The 18,556-nt window shown below is 44.8% G+C and overlaps 1 protein-coding gene across 1 annotated transcript in view; it reads right to left on the bottom strand.

The window, feature by feature from the left end:
- Positions 1-727: 727 nt before the first annotated feature.
- Positions 728-18,556, bottom strand: part of LOC149362859 (neprilysin-1-like) — a 34,669-nt gene continuing 16,840 nt past the window's right edge. Inside the window, exons 7-16 of the mRNA XM_089569832.1 lie at positions 16,522-16,620; positions 15,788-15,865; positions 14,474-14,586; positions 13,754-13,812; positions 12,258-12,309; positions 11,548-11,615; positions 10,736-10,866; positions 8,206-8,271; positions 4,741-4,817; positions 728-850 (exon numbers count right to left, since the gene is read on the bottom strand). Coding sequence (XP_089425958.1) covers positions 751-850; positions 4,741-4,817; positions 8,206-8,271; positions 10,736-10,866; positions 11,548-11,615; positions 12,258-12,309; positions 13,754-13,812; positions 14,474-14,586; positions 15,788-15,865; positions 16,522-16,620 — 843 coding nt within the window. The 3' untranslated portion in view covers positions 728-750. The remainder of the gene's footprint in view (positions 851-4,740; positions 4,818-8,205; positions 8,272-10,735; positions 10,867-11,547; positions 11,616-12,257; positions 12,310-13,753; positions 13,813-14,473; positions 14,587-15,787; positions 15,866-16,521; positions 16,621-18,556) is intronic.

The raw sequence follows: 18,556 nt of genomic DNA, 5'->3' as shown, positions 1-18,556 counted from the left end.
CAGATCTTAAGAAATCGAACGAGAAATCACAAACCACCGAAAAATCTCTGCGATTGCAAAATACGCAATCTACAAAAAAAATGCACATAGATCTTTAAAGCAGTCGTGCAATGTGATTTGTTTGAAGACGTCCCTGTAGATAAATTGAAAGCTCATGGGGCTTTTTTTTTCCCCAAAATTCACCGATAAACACTGCGAGCTTTCAAACCATTCGGCCACCACCGTTTAAGTGAACACACCTAGCATCACGCAGGTGTTTTCAGTGATGTGATTAGAAGCCACATCAGGACGAAAATGTGTCGTCGGAAGTTAAATTCGCTGATTGGCTGGAGGTAAGTGACGTCACCAGACAGCATCATTCCCATCGGCTGGAAGGAAGTGACGTAGCCATAGCGGGAGCGACGTCATTACGCCGGAAATGACGTCACTTCAGTTGAAGGCATCAATAGCTTCTAATGTTATCGCGTTTGCAACGTCAATTACATGTCCCTGTGACTTTTTTGTTTTTCTCGTGGTTTATGCTGTAAGTCTCACGGTGTTCACAACATAGCGCATGTCGCCAGGTCTTCGGAAGGAAAACACACAGGATAAGTATGGTTCGTGCTCAGGCTTTAATACACAAAGTTGGCAACGAATGCTCCCCGTCCGCGTAAGCTATGTATAAGCTAAAAAACAAAAAACTGCCTCCGATCAGCCTATTTGTATTGCTATGCTAACGTAGCGAGCGCCACCTGGTTGCGTGTCGGGAAGCTACCAGACGAGACATTTCTGGTCGGGGCTCATTAAGGTTCCCGTCTTGCAGCCGAATGCGTTCGAGAACCTCTCGAAGTTCATCAGGGGAATCAGAGTCCTGCGGAAAAGAAAGCGGGAGAGTTCAGGGCATGATTCTATGAATGAGTGAATGAATGAACAACTGAATAAATGAATAAACAAACGCGAGAACGAATAAGCTTCGACTTGGTAAACAGCAGCGGTTGTTTTGAGTGCGCACGGAGGCGTGACGTTCGCCTGTCGCCATACGTTCCAGCAAGAGAACACAAGTTTTAACGAGAGCCCGCTATTATTGATACGGAAAGTAAATGCCTGCTCTTCCGTTATCCAAATCAGCGCGTGCAAAAGTTGAAGGCAAGTCTGTCAGTCATCTCAAAGGGCTCTGAGAACAGGCCCAGCGTATGCCATTAAAGAAACTAGCTTTCGTTTTTGATAAACACTATTCAGGATATCGTGGCCTGCCAAAACTGGCGCCAAGTACTGTGTAGTGTACCACTAGAACCGTTGCGATATACCAGGTGTTTCAGGGAGGACTTTAATTATCAAAAATGGGTGTTTGGAGGCAGAAATATGGATTTTAGCGCAGTATTACCCGTGCTAGTGGACACAACAAAACCGTCGAATCATCTTAGTAGTTAGCTGAATGAATAAATTTTAATAACTAACTTTTTCACTATTATAGTTAGGCACCCAGTTGCAATTAGATTTTAGTCGGTTGATAGTAATAACTATATTAGTTTTTATAATATAAAAATCTACATTACCCCTGGCGCTGGGGCTCGACAAGGTTTGGCTTTCTTGACTAGTTAAGTACACTGGAAATGGTTGCTTTGCATGCACGCTTTTGGAAAGCGCATGTGTTTAGGCACGATGTAGTCATATTTTGTTGAGCAACAGTGCTAAAGATAATTGCGTTTTCGAAATTCTAGAGTCTGATATGGCTATTACTAATGACTGGCTGCAAATCTTTAATTGCAACCACTTGCCTACTTGTGATAGTTAAAAATTTAATTTTCAAAAATTAGTGAACCGACTTACTACTTAAGGCAATTCATCGGGTTGCCGGTGTCCGCCAACGCTGGTAGTACTATGCCGCAAAAGGCATAATTTTATTGTTTTTCAAAATTTTTATTGAAAACTTTTTGAAGAACCCGGTATAGTATAGGGAACAAAATATGTAGAAACACTATCAGTACTTTAAGACAGTCCACGTTGCTCCTTGAGAATGCGGGAAAACTAGTTCAGATTAATTCTATATTCTCTAATACTGCGGCTTCCGTAGATTACATTTTTTCGACATTTTCCAATTGGAGCTCTTTAGAGAACTGGCAAAAGCTTAACGCCAAATAATCTTAACTTACGAAATTCATTTGAGCGGAGGCACGCTTGTGCTCTCTGTACAATCGTCAGGACACCACCGACAACGCTGCTTCAGTTTGTCTTAATATATACAACTTATTTTCTGTATCTACGTTCCATAGCCAGCGTACTGAACGAAACCGCCAGTATCTTCATACTGCGTGTACGCCACCCAGTTAGCAACGCTTCGCACTGCAGCCGCTTGAGTATGCATTCGTATGGACGGCGTTCTGCACAAGACCTACTGAACTACATACCTGCACACATGGCGTGGTCCTATGGAGCAGCGTGCGCCAACTTTCGTTAGCTTTTTTGCCCGTTGAGGGCGCTCGGTTGCCCTGTTCGTCTGCTATTATTATCATCATCGTTTGGAATTTTGTGCGTGCTATTTAATACATTTGTTTTGTCTTTCTGTGCTACCTTAACATCAGCAATAAAAATAGCCATAATAACGACTTTATCCGCTCTAAAAGAGTATACAAAATATCTTCTTGAAGGAATGTTGAGCGCTAAAAAACCACGAAAAAAGGACGAACACACGGGACGAAGCGGGAAAATGTCTTCCATTTTGTCCGCTTTCTTCTCGTCGGCACCACCGTGCCTATCATAGATAAATGGATAGTAATGATTACGTGGACAAATGATAAAACTGCTCTGTTTGAAATAAAATGATGGAGGACGCCATTTTCTTAACAGGTATATACAAGCGCCACGCCGCCCGTAATGTTTCTATTCTAGCGGCAAAAGGCATGAACTAGAACATGCGCGCTGGAGCAGGACCATTTGTGCAGGTCTGTGGTTCAGTAGGTCTTGGTTCTGCATGCGGCGACCGAGGTGGTTGGAGCTGCATGGCGTTATGCCGCTGAGCCCGTACTATCTGTGAAAAGTGACTGACGCTCTCATCAAAGTTCCGAATTGTGCCGCACTGAATGAGGGCGCCACCTGACGACACACTCCTGGTGTCGAGACATGCGCAGTGTGCCGGTCTCGACACCAGGAGTGTGTCGTCAGGTGGCGCCCTCATGCAGTGCGGCACAATCCGGAACTTGGATGAGGGGATCAGTCACTTTTGACACCGATAGTACGTGTTCGCTGGTTCCAGCTCACCTTCATAGATTACGAGAAAGCACTTGACTCAGTCGAAACCTCATCACTATTGCAGGAATTGCGCAACGAGGGTGTAGAAGATTCATATGCAAAAGGTCCTGGAAAGTATCTGTAGCGGTTGCACAGCGGCCACAGTCCTTCAGTGATAAAATACGGATCAGAAAAGGTGTCAGGCAAGGAGATATCTCTCCAGGTAGGTGGCCGCAGCTCGTACAGGACAGGGTTCATTGGAGGGATTTGGTTGGGGAGTTGGTTGACCGGCTGCTCAAGCAGCTGGCCAAGCATGCCTAGGGGACAGAGCACTCCGTCAGGACAAGGCCCTTGGACTCGCATACAGGTGAGAGCACACCCTTGAGTCAATCTTTTGTTTTCTTTTCTTAACCGTTCAACCGCCAAATGAGTTATCCAAAAACATACAAAAATCGCCATATATTTTTAAATAGTCATAATTTTTTCCATGCAATATGGGCTCGGAAAATATATAACTTCATTGGTTTTTGGTTAATACTAACGCAAAAATCTCAAACGAAAAGAAAAAGTTTATTTTGAGGGCGGCTTTCTCTCAGTACATGCGTTAGTAGTGGGTAACAAGGTATAGAAATGCGCTGTATTTATTTGATCCGATGCGCTGTAACACACTGTCAAGTGCATGGACGTTACTTCGAATTAACACGAGGTTTAATCATTAGGTAATAATTAACGTACACTACCCAGCGCGTCACAATCGACATCATCGCCGTTGCTCTTGTCATCTGAAGCCATTTCCAGCTCGCAGACGAAATAAGAGTCACTGTCAGAAACAAATTCTAGATCGTCACAACGCTGCTGTCAAAACTGCACAAACAAGTAGCTCTTCTCGGGACATTGCATTCTTCTTGTGTGACGCCGTTACGAAATTAATGTTGTCGGGCTTTAAACCCGCGCTAAAGGCTTGAAACACATTTCTTCATGGACAACTACCCCTCTATAGTGCTGAAAATTCCAAGATACGCAATTACCGGCTGTAACTCGTTTTTTTGGCGGTGGGAGCAGCGCAGCATCGCGGTGAACGAGCGTGACTCGTCATTCGCGATATTGGTACAACCTTCGAAGACGAGTACAGCTCGGTGTTGGCGGCTAAATCGTTACGATAAAGTTGTTTCTCTTCTTCCTCCATCGACTGACCCCTCTCAGAGTTATTCACGAATCTGTCCTTACGTAGCAGCCTCAAGGGAAAGAACGACTTCAGCAAGCATACGCGGGCCGAGTTGTTGAAGCGGGACTTTTCTGAACTGCCCAGATTGGTCACCGCGCCTTACATCGGCTAAACCTTGTAGTGCTGCAAACGCACACCTTTATCTGGGAGAAATCCGGCTCTCACAAGGGCCATCACCACGTGCTTGTGCGCTAATCGCAACTGTGGTGAGCACTGACCCTTTGCACGGCACTGTATGTAAAGGGCACGTTGTAGGGTCCTGCACTGAAGTTCATGTCCATGTGTCACTTAGCGGTGTTCCTCCTTACCTGAAGCGATTGGGCGCCTGCTCCCTCGGGCGCAGGAAATGGTAAATGGAATGCTTGCGCCTTACTTCACACCTGGACTGCGGTCAGAAAGAAAACGAAAGAAAACACCACAAAGTTATTATGCATGATTCGAGACCCTTTTCTGTTTTGTGCGAGCACAGGATGAACGCATCAAAAATTTGATGGTGTAGGGTGCCTAGTTAACTACACAGCACGGAGAAAGGTTTCTAGAGTAAGTGTTATCTAAGAATAAAATGATAATGTGAGAAAAAATTGGCCGATTGTTTTGTCCTCACGGAGTGAAGAAAGGATAGGGATATTTATGTTTCCCCTAGACCTTCCCCTTTTCTCCATAAAGCGGCCACTGGAATATGAAGACCGACCAAGCCCACTCTAATCCCAGGACCACCCAAAAAGACTTGTCACACATATTGACTAGCGAAATTCCAGACACAGGACAAGAGAAGGCGACAGAACACACAACGAGATGATTATCCGTCCAGCTCACAGCGATCATCGCCTTTTGACAACGGTAGCGTTATGTTGGACTTTCTAATAGGCAAACAGCGCCGCCGCCGTAGTGCGTTATGACCATAAAGTTCTCGGGAGCCACGTGACCCGGCGGAGAAAGCGCAGGCTAGCGAGAATCCAAACATAGAAACGATATAGAACACATTCCGGTCTCAGCCTGTCTACTTGCTACCTATGGTCAAGTGGTTTGGGCAGGCTTTGGAACGAACATTTTCACTGCACTGGGGTTCTTACAAGTTCTCGTTGACACCCTTTCGCTCAAAAGAAGGGGAGAAATTCTGGAAGTATTTTTTTTTATCTGGACAGTTACCCATTTTCTTCTTCCTGAGAAACGCGCCGACATTACCGCGCCAAATTGTGGCGATGGTGATCGGGGCTCTTAGAATCGGTATACATTATATTCTATACAGGCGGTTCAGAATTGGGTTTGAGGATACTTTAAAAACGAAGCAACGAGTAATACACGAAAGCGGATGTAAGTTGTGCTAGAAGGCGGACGCAAAGGAGGATCACAAAAGTCACCTTCAATCTTTTAACTTACTAAAATTAATAAACAAATTAGCTAGTCCCAGCAGTTATAGCGTAAATTTATATTTGAAACCTAAGAGTGTTCGATGATATTTCTTTGAATTGAATATTTCTCCCATGTTCGTGTTTTCTCGTGCCAGCCCCTTTCAAAATCGTGAGGATATTTGCACTTGGTAAAATACTCGCTACACGCCAGTGTTATAAACATTCGCCTCCAAATCTCGCATTCTGTGCAGTAAGGCTTATGATGTGGTGAGGACGGGCTCAAAAGTGTTTCTGTTGTGGCGCAGATGGTCCGTATCGGATCTCGTCTACCAACCACGTAAAGCAGCATATGAATCTTATCTGTGTTTCCTTCTTAATATCGGTCACAGAAACCAAAGAATTGCCGTAAGCAACGTCTTCGTCACACTAGGGACGAATTTCGCGCCTACTGCCTCGCAAGTGTATGACAGATATTACGTTGGACATTTGAAGGCGAATATCTCCGAACCCATATTTGCCACCACAATTTTGCCAAGAGTAAATATCTGGGTATACGACCCTCTCTAAGTTTCTAATAAAAGCATCCGCGCTAAGTTCCGGAAATAAAACGTTTATAAAGCAATTTTAGTGAAGTAGACAACTGACCCCGGAAGTGTCCCACTTTGCGTCCACCTCGTTGAATAAGGCACGCCCAAAAACCTCTTCTCTTGCAGTTAAACGCTTGTATATAAAAATATATCTAAACACTAATTCTGAACTGATTACGGACCCAAAGAACTGCATGAATCGCCCTAATAACCGTGAACACCACAGGTCTATTTCTGGGCGAGATTCCGCGGGAACTGCTGCATATTGGGAAAGATTGCCTGATGTTTCTGGTAAAACCAGCTCATTCCTATGCGCTTTGCCCCTCTACCAGGTAGCACTCCGTCCTTGAAGAGCAAATTGCGAATACCTAAGAATTTAATTTTCAAAACAGGTTCGCGCACACACAGAGGGCGCTACGAGCGCTAATTTCTATGTGGGTCGATGCTCGCCAAAATGCTCTGTTGAAAGCTAGCGTTCGTGAGGCATGTGCGTCTGTCTGCGTCCTGCGTGTTAGCGCTAAGGTATTTTTGAAGTCCAACATTTTTGGACATCGATTTTAATTGGGAAGCAACTGTGGAGCATTGTAAGGTACTGTTATGAAAATATTGAGGGAGTAATGGTCCATTCTTCCGATGCGCAGCAAAAAATCTTTTAAAGTGTATCTATCACTCACATCGAGTAGTTAACCGTTCAGATGGTCCTTCATTTAAAAAAGAAAAACTGCTAACATCCGGGCTACAGGAGCGGGCGAACCGAAACTGCCGCTCTCGTTCCTCTGCTGAAGACCATCGCCAACAAAGAGCGTCACCGAATGCTGCTCGCGAAGAGGTCAGTTTAAATTTTCATTCGAATAGAATATCTCTCATTTTAATTGATTAATGATAAACCTAGAGTTGAGGAGAGAAAACTTATTCAAGCCACTTCATTTATCAGGATGCACTGGTGGACCAGAAAGAATCGCGGACCCCTGGAATCGTACGGAGCTTTAAGGGCAAGGTGAGAATATCGTTTGATCAAAACTACCGCTCCGTTTTGAGTCTGCCAATGGCAAAGCATCTGGCGTCATTCTAGGACACGTACCAGGGCGTAAGCGATAAAGAATATCTGCTCCATGCTTCGAGGCTCTGTTCCAGGTATGGTGTAGAGTGAATAACGCTCTTCGTACTTCATCTCGTACACTCGAAACGCCTGCATGTGGTCACACAAAGTGAAGACGAATTAATTATTGTTTAACAAGTCTGGCAGCTGTGTTCTCCTCGCTCACTAAGTCAGGCAGTCATCATCACCATCATTATCATCAGCCTGACTACGCCCACTGCAGGGCAAAGGCCGCTCCCATGTCTCTCCAATTAACCCTGTCTTTTGCCAGTTACAGCCATCATATCCCCGCAAACTTTTTAATTCCGTCCGCCCACCTAACATTCTGCTGCTCCCTGCTCCGCTTCTCTTCTCTTGGAATCCACTCCGTTACCCTTAAGGACCACCGCTTATCTTGCCTTCGCATTACATACCCTGCCCAAGCCCATTTATTCCTCTTTATTTCAACTAGGATGTAATTAACCCGCGTTTGCTCCCTCACCCACTAAGCCCGCTTCCTATCTCGTAACGTTACACCTATCATTTTTCTTTCGATAGCTCGCTGCGTTGTCCTTAACTTAGGCTGAACCCTCTTTGTTAGCCTCCATGTTTCTGCCCCATAGTTGAGTACCGGTAAGATGCAGCTGTTGTTGACTTTTCTTTTGAGGGAAATTGGCAAACTGCCGTTCATGATCTGAGAGAACCTGCCATATGCGCCCAACCCCATTCGTATTCTTCTAGTTATTTCACTTGTACCTTAAAGGCCAGTCTGATGCCTGCATTATCGGACACGCCGGTCTCCCTGGTGGCGTTTATGTCGAGCTGAAAGAGAAAAAGAGGTAGAAGAATATCGGCTCAACATGAGTCTTTCTGCGGCCCAGCGCTTTTCACTACAATGCCAAAGTATGTGTTATTCTCTGAGAAGCCCAGCCTATCGCTAAGCGTGAGATCATGAAGCTCTATAGGCTTCATCTGCGTTGACACGAACGTTAGTGGGCGTTTATCACTGCCTTGGGAAGGAATGCGTTCTATGTTCTGGATGTACGATGCAATTAGTTGCTGATGTACAAATAGTAGGATGCCGTTTAAACGTCTCACAAAAGCACGACAATGTTCGTTACAGATTGTGTTGTATACGAATGCGCTCAATGATAAAAATTGCGAGGACACTTTGGCAACTAAAGTGTTGAGAGGCGAAAGCCGAGGACACTATGTCGTGACGACTTCCGGTGGATGTGACGTCACATCACTCGCGTTGCTACATTGATCCCAAATTATGCATCTTTCGTGGATCTTAAGTGCTAAAACACTTAATTACACATTTTTTTTATCTAATTTGACACAAATCCGACGTTTTTCTGATCATTCTGTGACAATTTTCGCTCTGCCAAGACGACTTCTGGGTTGATGTGACTTCACACCACTCCCGTGGCTATAGCGGCTTCTGGGCTATTTCGAAGCAATTTCAACATTTTTGCCTATAATTAATTAACTAATTACTCTACAGTCATCAAACTTGGCTTATAGGTTCATTTTTGCCTTCTATATCTGAAGCAACCATTGATTTTTGTCTATCTTTTTTTAGTTCCCGAGTTAAACGCCTCTGACACCCTATGTTAACGGACGGACGACAGTGTGAGCCATTAAAGGCTTTCGCCTCAAAAGACCGTAAGGTCAGGCCGAGGTAGGTGGATAACGGTACGCACGGACGAAACGGCAAGAAACGACGACCCAGGCACGGCGACGACTACAGTGGAACACCGCTTTAACGAATTTCAGTGGATTATGAGGAATTGCTTGTTTAAGCGAAAGTTCAATTAATCAAGATGAATTAAAACGCAAGCACTCTTTTGGCTTGAACTATATCGCTAGAATGCGAATGGCTCCTAGAGGCACTTATTTCACAATGCACAAGCCTCTACTGATGTACACTATTCAGCAGAGGTGCTTGTTATGACATACATGATGGAAGCCAAAAGTCATCGAAACCAAATACAAGCTACAAATTAAAAAAGAAAGAGATCCCCTACGCTTCTTGTTTCGGTGACTGCTGGTTTCCAAATTTTGATGAAGTGCAGTAATTTTCTGCTGCATTTTTCTATCCACCATCGCCAACTTTGTAGACTAGCATGTTCATGTGTGCTTATATGCACCTCTTTCGAAACAACCGTCCAACTAATGGCAAAGACCTTCCAATTTTACTGATATGTTATTGTTTTTGTAGCTGAAATTGTCGTTGCCTTTTCTCCGAAAGCTGGCTCTTTCTTGGTTTCTTCCCGAGGCTGAAGTGAGGTAAGCGCTCTAGCCAATACTGTCACCTGCTGATAAAGCTAGAAGCCAGCTGCATTGCCGTAGCAGACTAGAGCAGACGTAGAGCCCCAAAGCTTAGCAAGCCAAAGTATGGCGTTGCGAGGTTTCACAAACTGCACAGTTTAGGAATAGCGGCGTCTGAAGTTTCGCGGGTTAAAACTGCTGCGTGTCTATCGAAGTCGTGCCTTCTGATCAGAAAAGAGTACGTTAATGCTTCCAAATGTTTAATGCTCGCTGGACCAAACGTTGCAGTGAGCTCAAATTCGTTTGGACGGATACAACAGGAATTCGCAGCTGATTTCGTGGAAGTTCGCTGAACAGAAAAAGTTCGTTGAAGTGACGTTCTTTTCGGTGTTATTTTACTGGACTAGGTGAACGCTTTTTTCTCCGCTGCAGCAACACCTTACAAGCAATTCGTGCATGCAAACGAGAAATAAGTGTTTGCTTAACATTATTTACACTAAATACTCAGTGTGCAAAGAAGATATCACCGCTGGACGCAGACGCGTGATTCGGTTTTCTGAAATGCAGAGATTATTGCATAATGGATGAATTGACAGGCGAATAAAGACCGGACACCTTTGAAGCGAGGCGGCGGAGGCCGGTTCCGCGAGGTTCAGAAATCAAGCCCCAATGTGACATCAAATTCAACAATATCGCGATCTAATTCGCACCTTATGCAACACACAGCTGCCAGGAATTCTCGGCGGCGACAACCTCAACATGCGATGAACACATTTCGAACGCTTCGAGCTCGTGCCGAAGCAGTTTTTTTTTATGTGAGACCGAGACGGCTTCACTAGCTTTCAAACAGCACAAGTAACCGACCCAGTATTGGAAATGGATGGTGTCACTATGGTCCTTTATAGGAGCGACAATGGCCAGTATATTTCCAATGTTAAGCCAATGAGTTGTTTTGCTGGGGGGTCGGCTGTGAATCAATGGCTGCAACGCCGAAGAACGGCTGCGGACGTACGTTCAGCCCGGTGATGGGGTTGGTGAAGGCGTCGTACTGCTCCAGAAGGCAGCGGACGCCCGGCGAGTATTTTCGTCGCGTCTCGTGAGACCACCACTCGGAAAGCTTGCCGTACTCGTCGTACAGAGATCCTGGCAGAAAGAGAAAAGTATAAAAAAAAGAAAGGAGATATGCAAAAAGAGGAGTGGAAGAAAAATTAGAAGCTAGCGTGTTATAATATGCCGCAGAGAGGCGCCCATTGCAGTACGTAAGTGTTGCCTGCACCACATAAAACCTTTGAAGCCGGTCCTCCGGTAAACTAATATCCGGGCATTGGTGAAACCACCGCTTCTGCCAGGGTCATGGCTGTTATCAAAAACTTCCAGTGTTGGCTTGAGAGCGACTCACAAAAGTATAAGATATCAGCCACATAACAAACAGCGTAAGGGTTGGGCATAGCGTTGGTAGCGCTGGCTCTCCGCTAGCTGTATTATAGAGTGCTAGACGCTAAAGAAATATGAACGAAAACCGCAGTGGAACAAAGACTGCCCTATCGGGCATGTAATTCAAGACCGTTACGAAGAAAAACCATTGTGGTAAACGGCGAGTGCTTTCGCGCATGCTCGCTGGCGCCGAAACAATCTGCCAGTCACCAAAGTTTCAACTGACATCACCTTTGAGAGGGTCTTCGAAATGCATGCAGTCTTTCTTTCTCATTGACATCCCTTCACTTTTAGTTAGAGTGGATTGCACGAGGGAATAGAAGACGAATAAATCTTCAACAAGACGTCAGCAATAACAGTGACGTCAAGAGGCCAGTGTAATGTTCTCACCTTGCTCTCCGAAGCCGTAGACTATTTGCTGGGCCAGTATAGTCCCCAGGGCGCCGAAGTTAATTGGCCTACGTGGAATACCAAAGGGGATGTGCCCATCACTAAGATAAAATGGTACGTTCTACCTATAATATGTGGAGCGAGCAATAGCTCCTGCATCGTTTCACGAATCGAAATAGTAACAATCAGTGCAAATTGCCGACGGTGAGCACAAGATACGGGAAGCCCAGTATACGATACTTCTAGCAGATTACAGGCCCAGTTGTCGAATCGAGCCACCCATCAACCACTGACCGTTATAATAAAACGCTGCGTAATAAATCGCGTGACCCGCCGAGGTGATGTGCGATATAGTGTCGTGCTGCTCAATGCAAGCTTACAGAAAATACCGGATCGCATTTTCAAGGAACACGAAATCAATGACACCCGTGTGTTGAATCTCAGGAAAATGAATGGAATTGCTGAAGGTAGCATCAAATCGAGAGCTCTACACTACCACGCACGTTACAAATCTCGGTGTATCGCGGGGAGGTAAATAAAAATATATTGGTGCTACAAATAACTTGCCGCGGCGAAGTACGACGGGATACTGAAAGGTCAAGGGCAAAACTTGATTTGGTTTTAATTTCTTATCATTGGTGTATCAATTCGGCAAGGATAAATTTGACAAAAAAAAACTGAAGAAAACACCATTGAGATGTCAAGCTTACGGCGGCATGTCGACGAGAAAGAACGGGAATTGGATGTACTCGAGTGGCAACACTGAAAGAAATAAGATAGGTTTGTACAGTTGGTGATCTGAACAGAAGTTCAAGTGTTCTCGAGATGTTCAAGAGATAACCAATGGGGAAAAAAACGAATGAAAGGACGCGCATTCATTCATTCATTCGTTCGTTCTTTCGTTCGTTCGCTCTTTCGTTCGTTCGTTTGTTCGTTCGCCAGTGCTGGCTAGTGGCTGAAGACACTAATTGTTTGATCCCGCTAGATTGCCTAAATCTTGACATGAAAATCAGCTTCGGTTTTCACCAGCGTAACCTACGTTAATTTAATAACGTTGGTTCTTCCATTGCTAGATTAATGTTTAATTGCATGCACCTGTTCACCCTGATATATAACAGCAACTGCACACGGGCAGCGCTCTTTGCGCACTACGAAATGTGGAGCTTTCAGTTTATCCAACAAGCATTCTTATCAAGCGCACATTGTTGATACGGATTCCTGTGCACTGTTTTGCAGGTACTTAATTAAAGAGGGCATTATATTTGCAACACAGTTTGAAAGACAACCACAAAAAAACTATGGACGATTTGCGTAGTTAGGCCATATGCGAATTAGGTGCGTTAGCACTTCGGTTTTGACTTCAGTTGCGGTGTTCAGGTCCAGTGTTCACGGATGACAGTGTTCGCATAGCGATAATAGGTTAATGTCCATACATGCGGAATTGGCCCCGGGAGTCATCCTACCACACCTGGCGCAGTGGTGCAGCGGTCAAGCGATGCGCCACTGCGCTTCCATGGCAGGTGCTGCCATCGGTGGGACTTGGGTTGGGTTGCAATACAGGTCGCTCTTCCCGCGTAGCGTCTTACGATTGAGCCGTGTATATGTCGATATATGTGCAAGTGTATTAGACAAAGGGACTCGGACATGCCAGTACAAACGTCAAACTCTTCCCTAGCCATGTATGACTTGGCACATGATAATGAACTAAGATATGAGGCATGGTTCTCAGCAAAACCGTATCCAGCGATTTATTGCTTCCAAGAGATGTCACGGCCTGGAAGATGGAGCAGGATGTCTGGCCGCCAATCAGGCTGCTCGGCTGCCTAGGACTAGTTCGCGTAGCTCCTCCCATTGTATAGCTCATACAGTTTTGGTAACAAGAACCGCATGCTCAAGCTTTTCCCGAATGCACGCATTAAAAATGCATTTCAAATATAACAAATACGGCTCAGGGTACCACATACGTATAGCTTAACTAACAGTCTTGGCCAAACTTAGGATGTCCATAAGTGCCGCAAGTGCCTTATTCTGCAGCTGAAAAGCGAGCCCCGTACTGAGGCCATAGATGTGTACTTCACAACAACAGCCTGTAAGGCGTGTAGTGTCCAACGCCTTTAGGACCATTCAGGCAAAAATAAAAGAACAAAGATCAAACAGTCCGCCCCAAGAGAGCCCAGCAATGACGACAACATGTGCAGTCACTCACGCAAGTAGTTTCCCACTAGACTGTAGTGCATTGTCGATGTGGGATCAGACGTAAGCCATCTGAAATAAGATTTAGACAAGAAAAAGCTTCATGAATTTAGGTGAACTATACTTTGACGGATGTAGCGAGCTACCCTGAGTCAAGCCACTCGCACACTACAGCCGATCGTTTCTTTCTCGATCAAACATTTGAATGAAACTTAGCAAAGGGCACCCAATCAGATTTCTCTCACTGAATTAGTGCGATATACCGACGTCTGTGATTGGACGCAGTTATCCCAAAAGTCAGGGGCAATCCAGAAGTATAGTTGTTCATGATTGCAATCCAGAAGACCTTCACACTTCCTTCCGCATTGTCATTTAAGCCACTTTGTTAAACTGAGTGCAGTACTCACATCCGCTGTGCTTGTATGTTATCTCTGCTGGAATTGCAGGTTTGACTACACCAGTGAAACCCATCACCGATGTACCGAGTGATGCACGTATGTTCAAAAACTTTAAAATGATGTAAAAGAATGTAACATAAACATCCTCCCCGTATAATTCAGGATTTAATGAGCGCGGGCCAAAAACGTTAAGTTCTGTGGAGAGCCTCATTATTGCCAGTGTTTGTTTGACACAAGAAAGCTTAGCCAGCTTCTGCCGAGTGACGCATCCCCTAGTGATTTGCTGGTTGCAATATCTTTCGACTGGATTTGATACGGAGTTCAGACATACGTACCCGAAATCCTGAGCTCTCTTGGATTGTCTCAGCCGACCATAGAGGATGCGGTAGTAAATCCTCTTCGCGTGAAGCATGCTTTCAAAGAAGTCTTCCTTTCTGAGGTCAGGAAGCTGCCAAGCAAAGAGGAATGCAAGTTAACTGAATGACAACGCGTACGTCGAGTCACTACGACTCAATGCGCAATCTCTACCCACAGAAGAGACTAGCATAGATTAGCGGCAGAAACAACCGACGGCTGAAGACTCTGGTCACTCGACTCTGAACTGCACTATTATAGTTACTGGAAGCATTGTACATGAACTTCATCTTCATCTCTGAATATTCATCAGTAACTCTCGGTCACCTTCGTCATCATGTGGTGCGCCCCTTCCTTGAAAGAGGCATTAAAACTTGCTCCGGTGGTACTCCGTCTCACAAGCAGTGGAGGGGTGTCACAACGCTGCAGGTTTTCTCCTTTGACCTTCCTCTCGGGATGAAAAACTGTAGCGCTCGAGACGAGGACACAACGAAGACGACAACACATGCGCGAACTTTCAACTGAATCTTTATTCAATGCACAAACAGTTTTTAAATATTGCGCAAGCATCAACATATCTTCCCACGAGGCTATCACACCGCAAGTCACTTTTCACATTTTGTACAAGCCATCAAGAAAAATCATCTCCTTCTTTGATAAATACACAGATGGGATGCTTACACACTTATCTTCTAAGTTTATTATTCGTCTTGCTTCAACAATCTCCCGTGTTAGCTGTTTCCTGCTTTTGTTAATCACCTGGCATTCATCGAACTTCGGCGGGGCTTTGTTGCTGTCGCCTTATGGTCAGCCCATCTATGTTCATGTGTTCATGGAGCACGTCCACCGTTAATGCAATAGTCGCCGCCGGTACGCTGCTTTCAAGCCCCACTACTTCCACCGGCATAGCTGCATCAACTGCAGGAGCTGCGGGATTTCATGGCGATGACGTGGAAGAATGATTCCAGTGAGAAAGATTGCGTCCCGCTTCCAGGAACTATGATCGCTGTGCAGTACCTGCAGAAATTTTCCTGTATGCCTGCATGAGCTTCCACATACCCTGGTTGCGGAATGCTTCCATAACGGCCGATGTTTAAGCTCAACGCAGTCTTTTCGTCTTCGTCATGCACCAAGGCTATTTATAGACGCCTATACTACGAGCCTTGACCAAATATCACTGCATCTGATTGTACGCGTGCTTTAGCTACGAGCCTACCGAAACTAGTCCTGAACAAACACGTAAAGCTTAACTTAACTGTGTATTTGTTCGCAAGTTAACTCGCAATTTGACTCACTTCTTTGTAGTACTCATCCAAATCGCGATCGCTCCTTATCCATGGCGGGAATCCAATGTTCAGTTGAAGGCGAGAGAGCTGGAATAAACCAGAAAGTATAAAATGTGCAGATATTACAGAATACAAATTGAATATTCAAGTTCTGAATTCAACTGCAAATTTCACATACAGATCAATGTACTACATTAGGCGTTTCAGCCATAAAAGAAGGATGAAGAAAACAAATGTGCATTTTTCTGAAAGGATCTTGGCATACGAGGCAACTATGATATTCTAATAAGTAATGATATAATTATTTCAGGTTAACTTAATTCTTCAAACCTGGAACATACGCTGCTTCTGGAGCTTCACTGATAGAGCCACGATTGTTGATTCCGTTATCTATAGGCCGGATTCAAACACCAAAGAACTGCAAGCGATGCTGCCGAATCGCCCTTTTGTTCGGAATCTTGGGTATGTTGCATTCTGACGTTACACGTCTATAATGTCACAGCGAACACGACACCGCGGTAACACAAGATCTTCATCGCTGTGACAAAGATCGCGGGAATTGCAAGATCTTCTATGTCGGCGAGTATCGCACCTGCATCTTTCTCTGGTAATTGAAGAACTCAGCCCACAAACTGAGACAGATGCACTCGTAAACAAGTTAGTGAACGTACCCGGTTCGTCCTGCACTGCCACTGTATATAAAAGCGGGGGGGGGGGGGGGGGGGGGGGGGAGGCACACCCACCTTAACCATCGCCCGCTCCTTAGTCTCAGGGTCCATCCAGTTATTAAGGTCGATGAGGACGTTGAACGCCTGCCGCAGTTCCTCGGCCATGTCGTAAACCTGGGAAGAAGAAAAACGATTTCAGGAAATTCGCCAATCTCGAGCGTCGGTCAGGTAAACTAAAAGTAACCAAACGTGTGGCATACAGATTTTGAGAGCTAGAAATGTAACTTTTATAAAGATAACGATCTCTTTAGCGCACGGCGCTTTGTACGGTTTGCAATTCACAAATCCGTTTCAATCGCAAGCATTTGAAACTTCGCCTTGAAACTTTTACGCACCCGCCTTGTGTCAAGGGATCCATATATACGGGCACATATACCACTCGAAACCTTTCATCAAATGCTGTCTGATGGCATAAGTTAGTTTCGTGAATCAACACGAAAAAGTTCTGGAGTTTTAGTACTTCTCGTCTCCCGTATCTAGGGTGCTTACAGGGGTGGCAAACGGTTGTCCTTGGCGTAAACATATGGATACCCAGAAAATTGAGAGATAAATTGTTAACGATTAACACAAAGGTAGGTACTGTATGGTATGATATTATATGGTATGGTTTGGTTTGGTTTATGGGGCTTAACGTCCTAAAGCGACTAAGCCTATGAGAGACGCCGTAGTGGAGGGCTCCAGAAATTTCGACCACTTGGGGTTCTTTAACGTGCACTGACATCGCACAGTACACGGGCCTCTAGAATTTCTCCTCCAAAGAAATTCGACCGCCGCGGCCGGGATCGAACCCGCGTCTTTCGGGTCAGCAGCCGAGCACCGTAACTACTGAGCCACCGCGGCGGCATTATTGGTATGGTTTGGTACGGTACGGTACGGTACGGTACGGTACGGTACGGTACGGTACGGTATGGTATGGTATGGTATGGTATGGTTGTAGTAACGCCCACGGGCACTGCGCAGCAGCATGAACGTTGGTATAGGCAGTGAACAAAAGCGTTTATTATCAGAGCCGCGATGATATGCTTGCCGTACTGAGAGAGTTACCGAAGTGGAGGGGTGAGCAACGAAAACAGCTCAAGCCAAAAAGAGTGCGCTCGCAGCTGGCTTTCCATGCTAGCCGAAACCAATGAATACAACAATGATATGGTATGCTGTGACCTGGTATAACGTGTACAGGTTTAACGTTCTCAAGCTGCTCATTAGCCATGAGGGATGCCGTACTGGACGGCTCCGGATTAATTTGGACCATTTCATGCTGTTACTCGCCACTGACATTGCACAGCACAAGCGCGTCTCTTTCATTTTACCTCCATCGAAGGGCGGCCACCCCGGCAGGGATTCGATCTCGCGACCTTGAGCTAAGTAGTCGAATGCCTTAGCCACTAAGAAACGGTAGCGACCTAGACACAAAAAAGAAAATTAAAGAGAGATGCTACTCGAAGACACTTTTTCTTAAAAACATACCCTAGAACAATGAAATTCTGCCTCCTTATATAGTTTTTTTCATACTGATTTCAAATATACATTTAGTTTTATTGCAAGTTGCATATTTTTTGTTCTGTACTATGCCAAAGTGCAAAATGTAGGCTTTTGTGCCCCCTTTATTCCATCATTAAACATCCATAATTATGAACCATTCATGGTTCATATTATTCCTTTTGAACTGTAGAATTCCAAAGACTAAGTAAGAAGAGTGCATAAAATATCATATGCACGTGAAAAACTGGTGCTTGGGAAGTTCCCCAGGCCCCAGTAGGTTTTTATTTGAAATTTGTCACATATATATAAATAATATTGATATATAATTAAAATAACGGCGTTCACCGCACCTTAGAGAAAATGTGAGTAAAATTTAATTTAGATCCGAGTACTAGAAGTACCACAAATAAGGTGGGCAAAGTCGAAAACGTATCAGAAATTGCATTTCGAGAAAAACGAATTTGAAAGTTATAATTAACGTTTATTTACAAAAGAAGGCCTGAAATGTGATTAAAGTTGCGCAAAAAAAGAGTCAAACTGTCCTTTCATCAGCCACTGCCACTAAAATGAG

Source organism: Amblyomma mixtum, chromosome 2, assembly GCF_055824585.1.
Source record: "Amblyomma mixtum isolate Tamu chromosome 2, ASM5582458v1, whole genome shotgun sequence".
Lineage (NCBI taxonomy): Eukaryota > Metazoa > Arthropoda > Arachnida > Ixodida > Ixodidae > Amblyomma > Amblyomma mixtum.
This window is presented reverse-complemented; position numbering and strand designations above follow the sequence as displayed.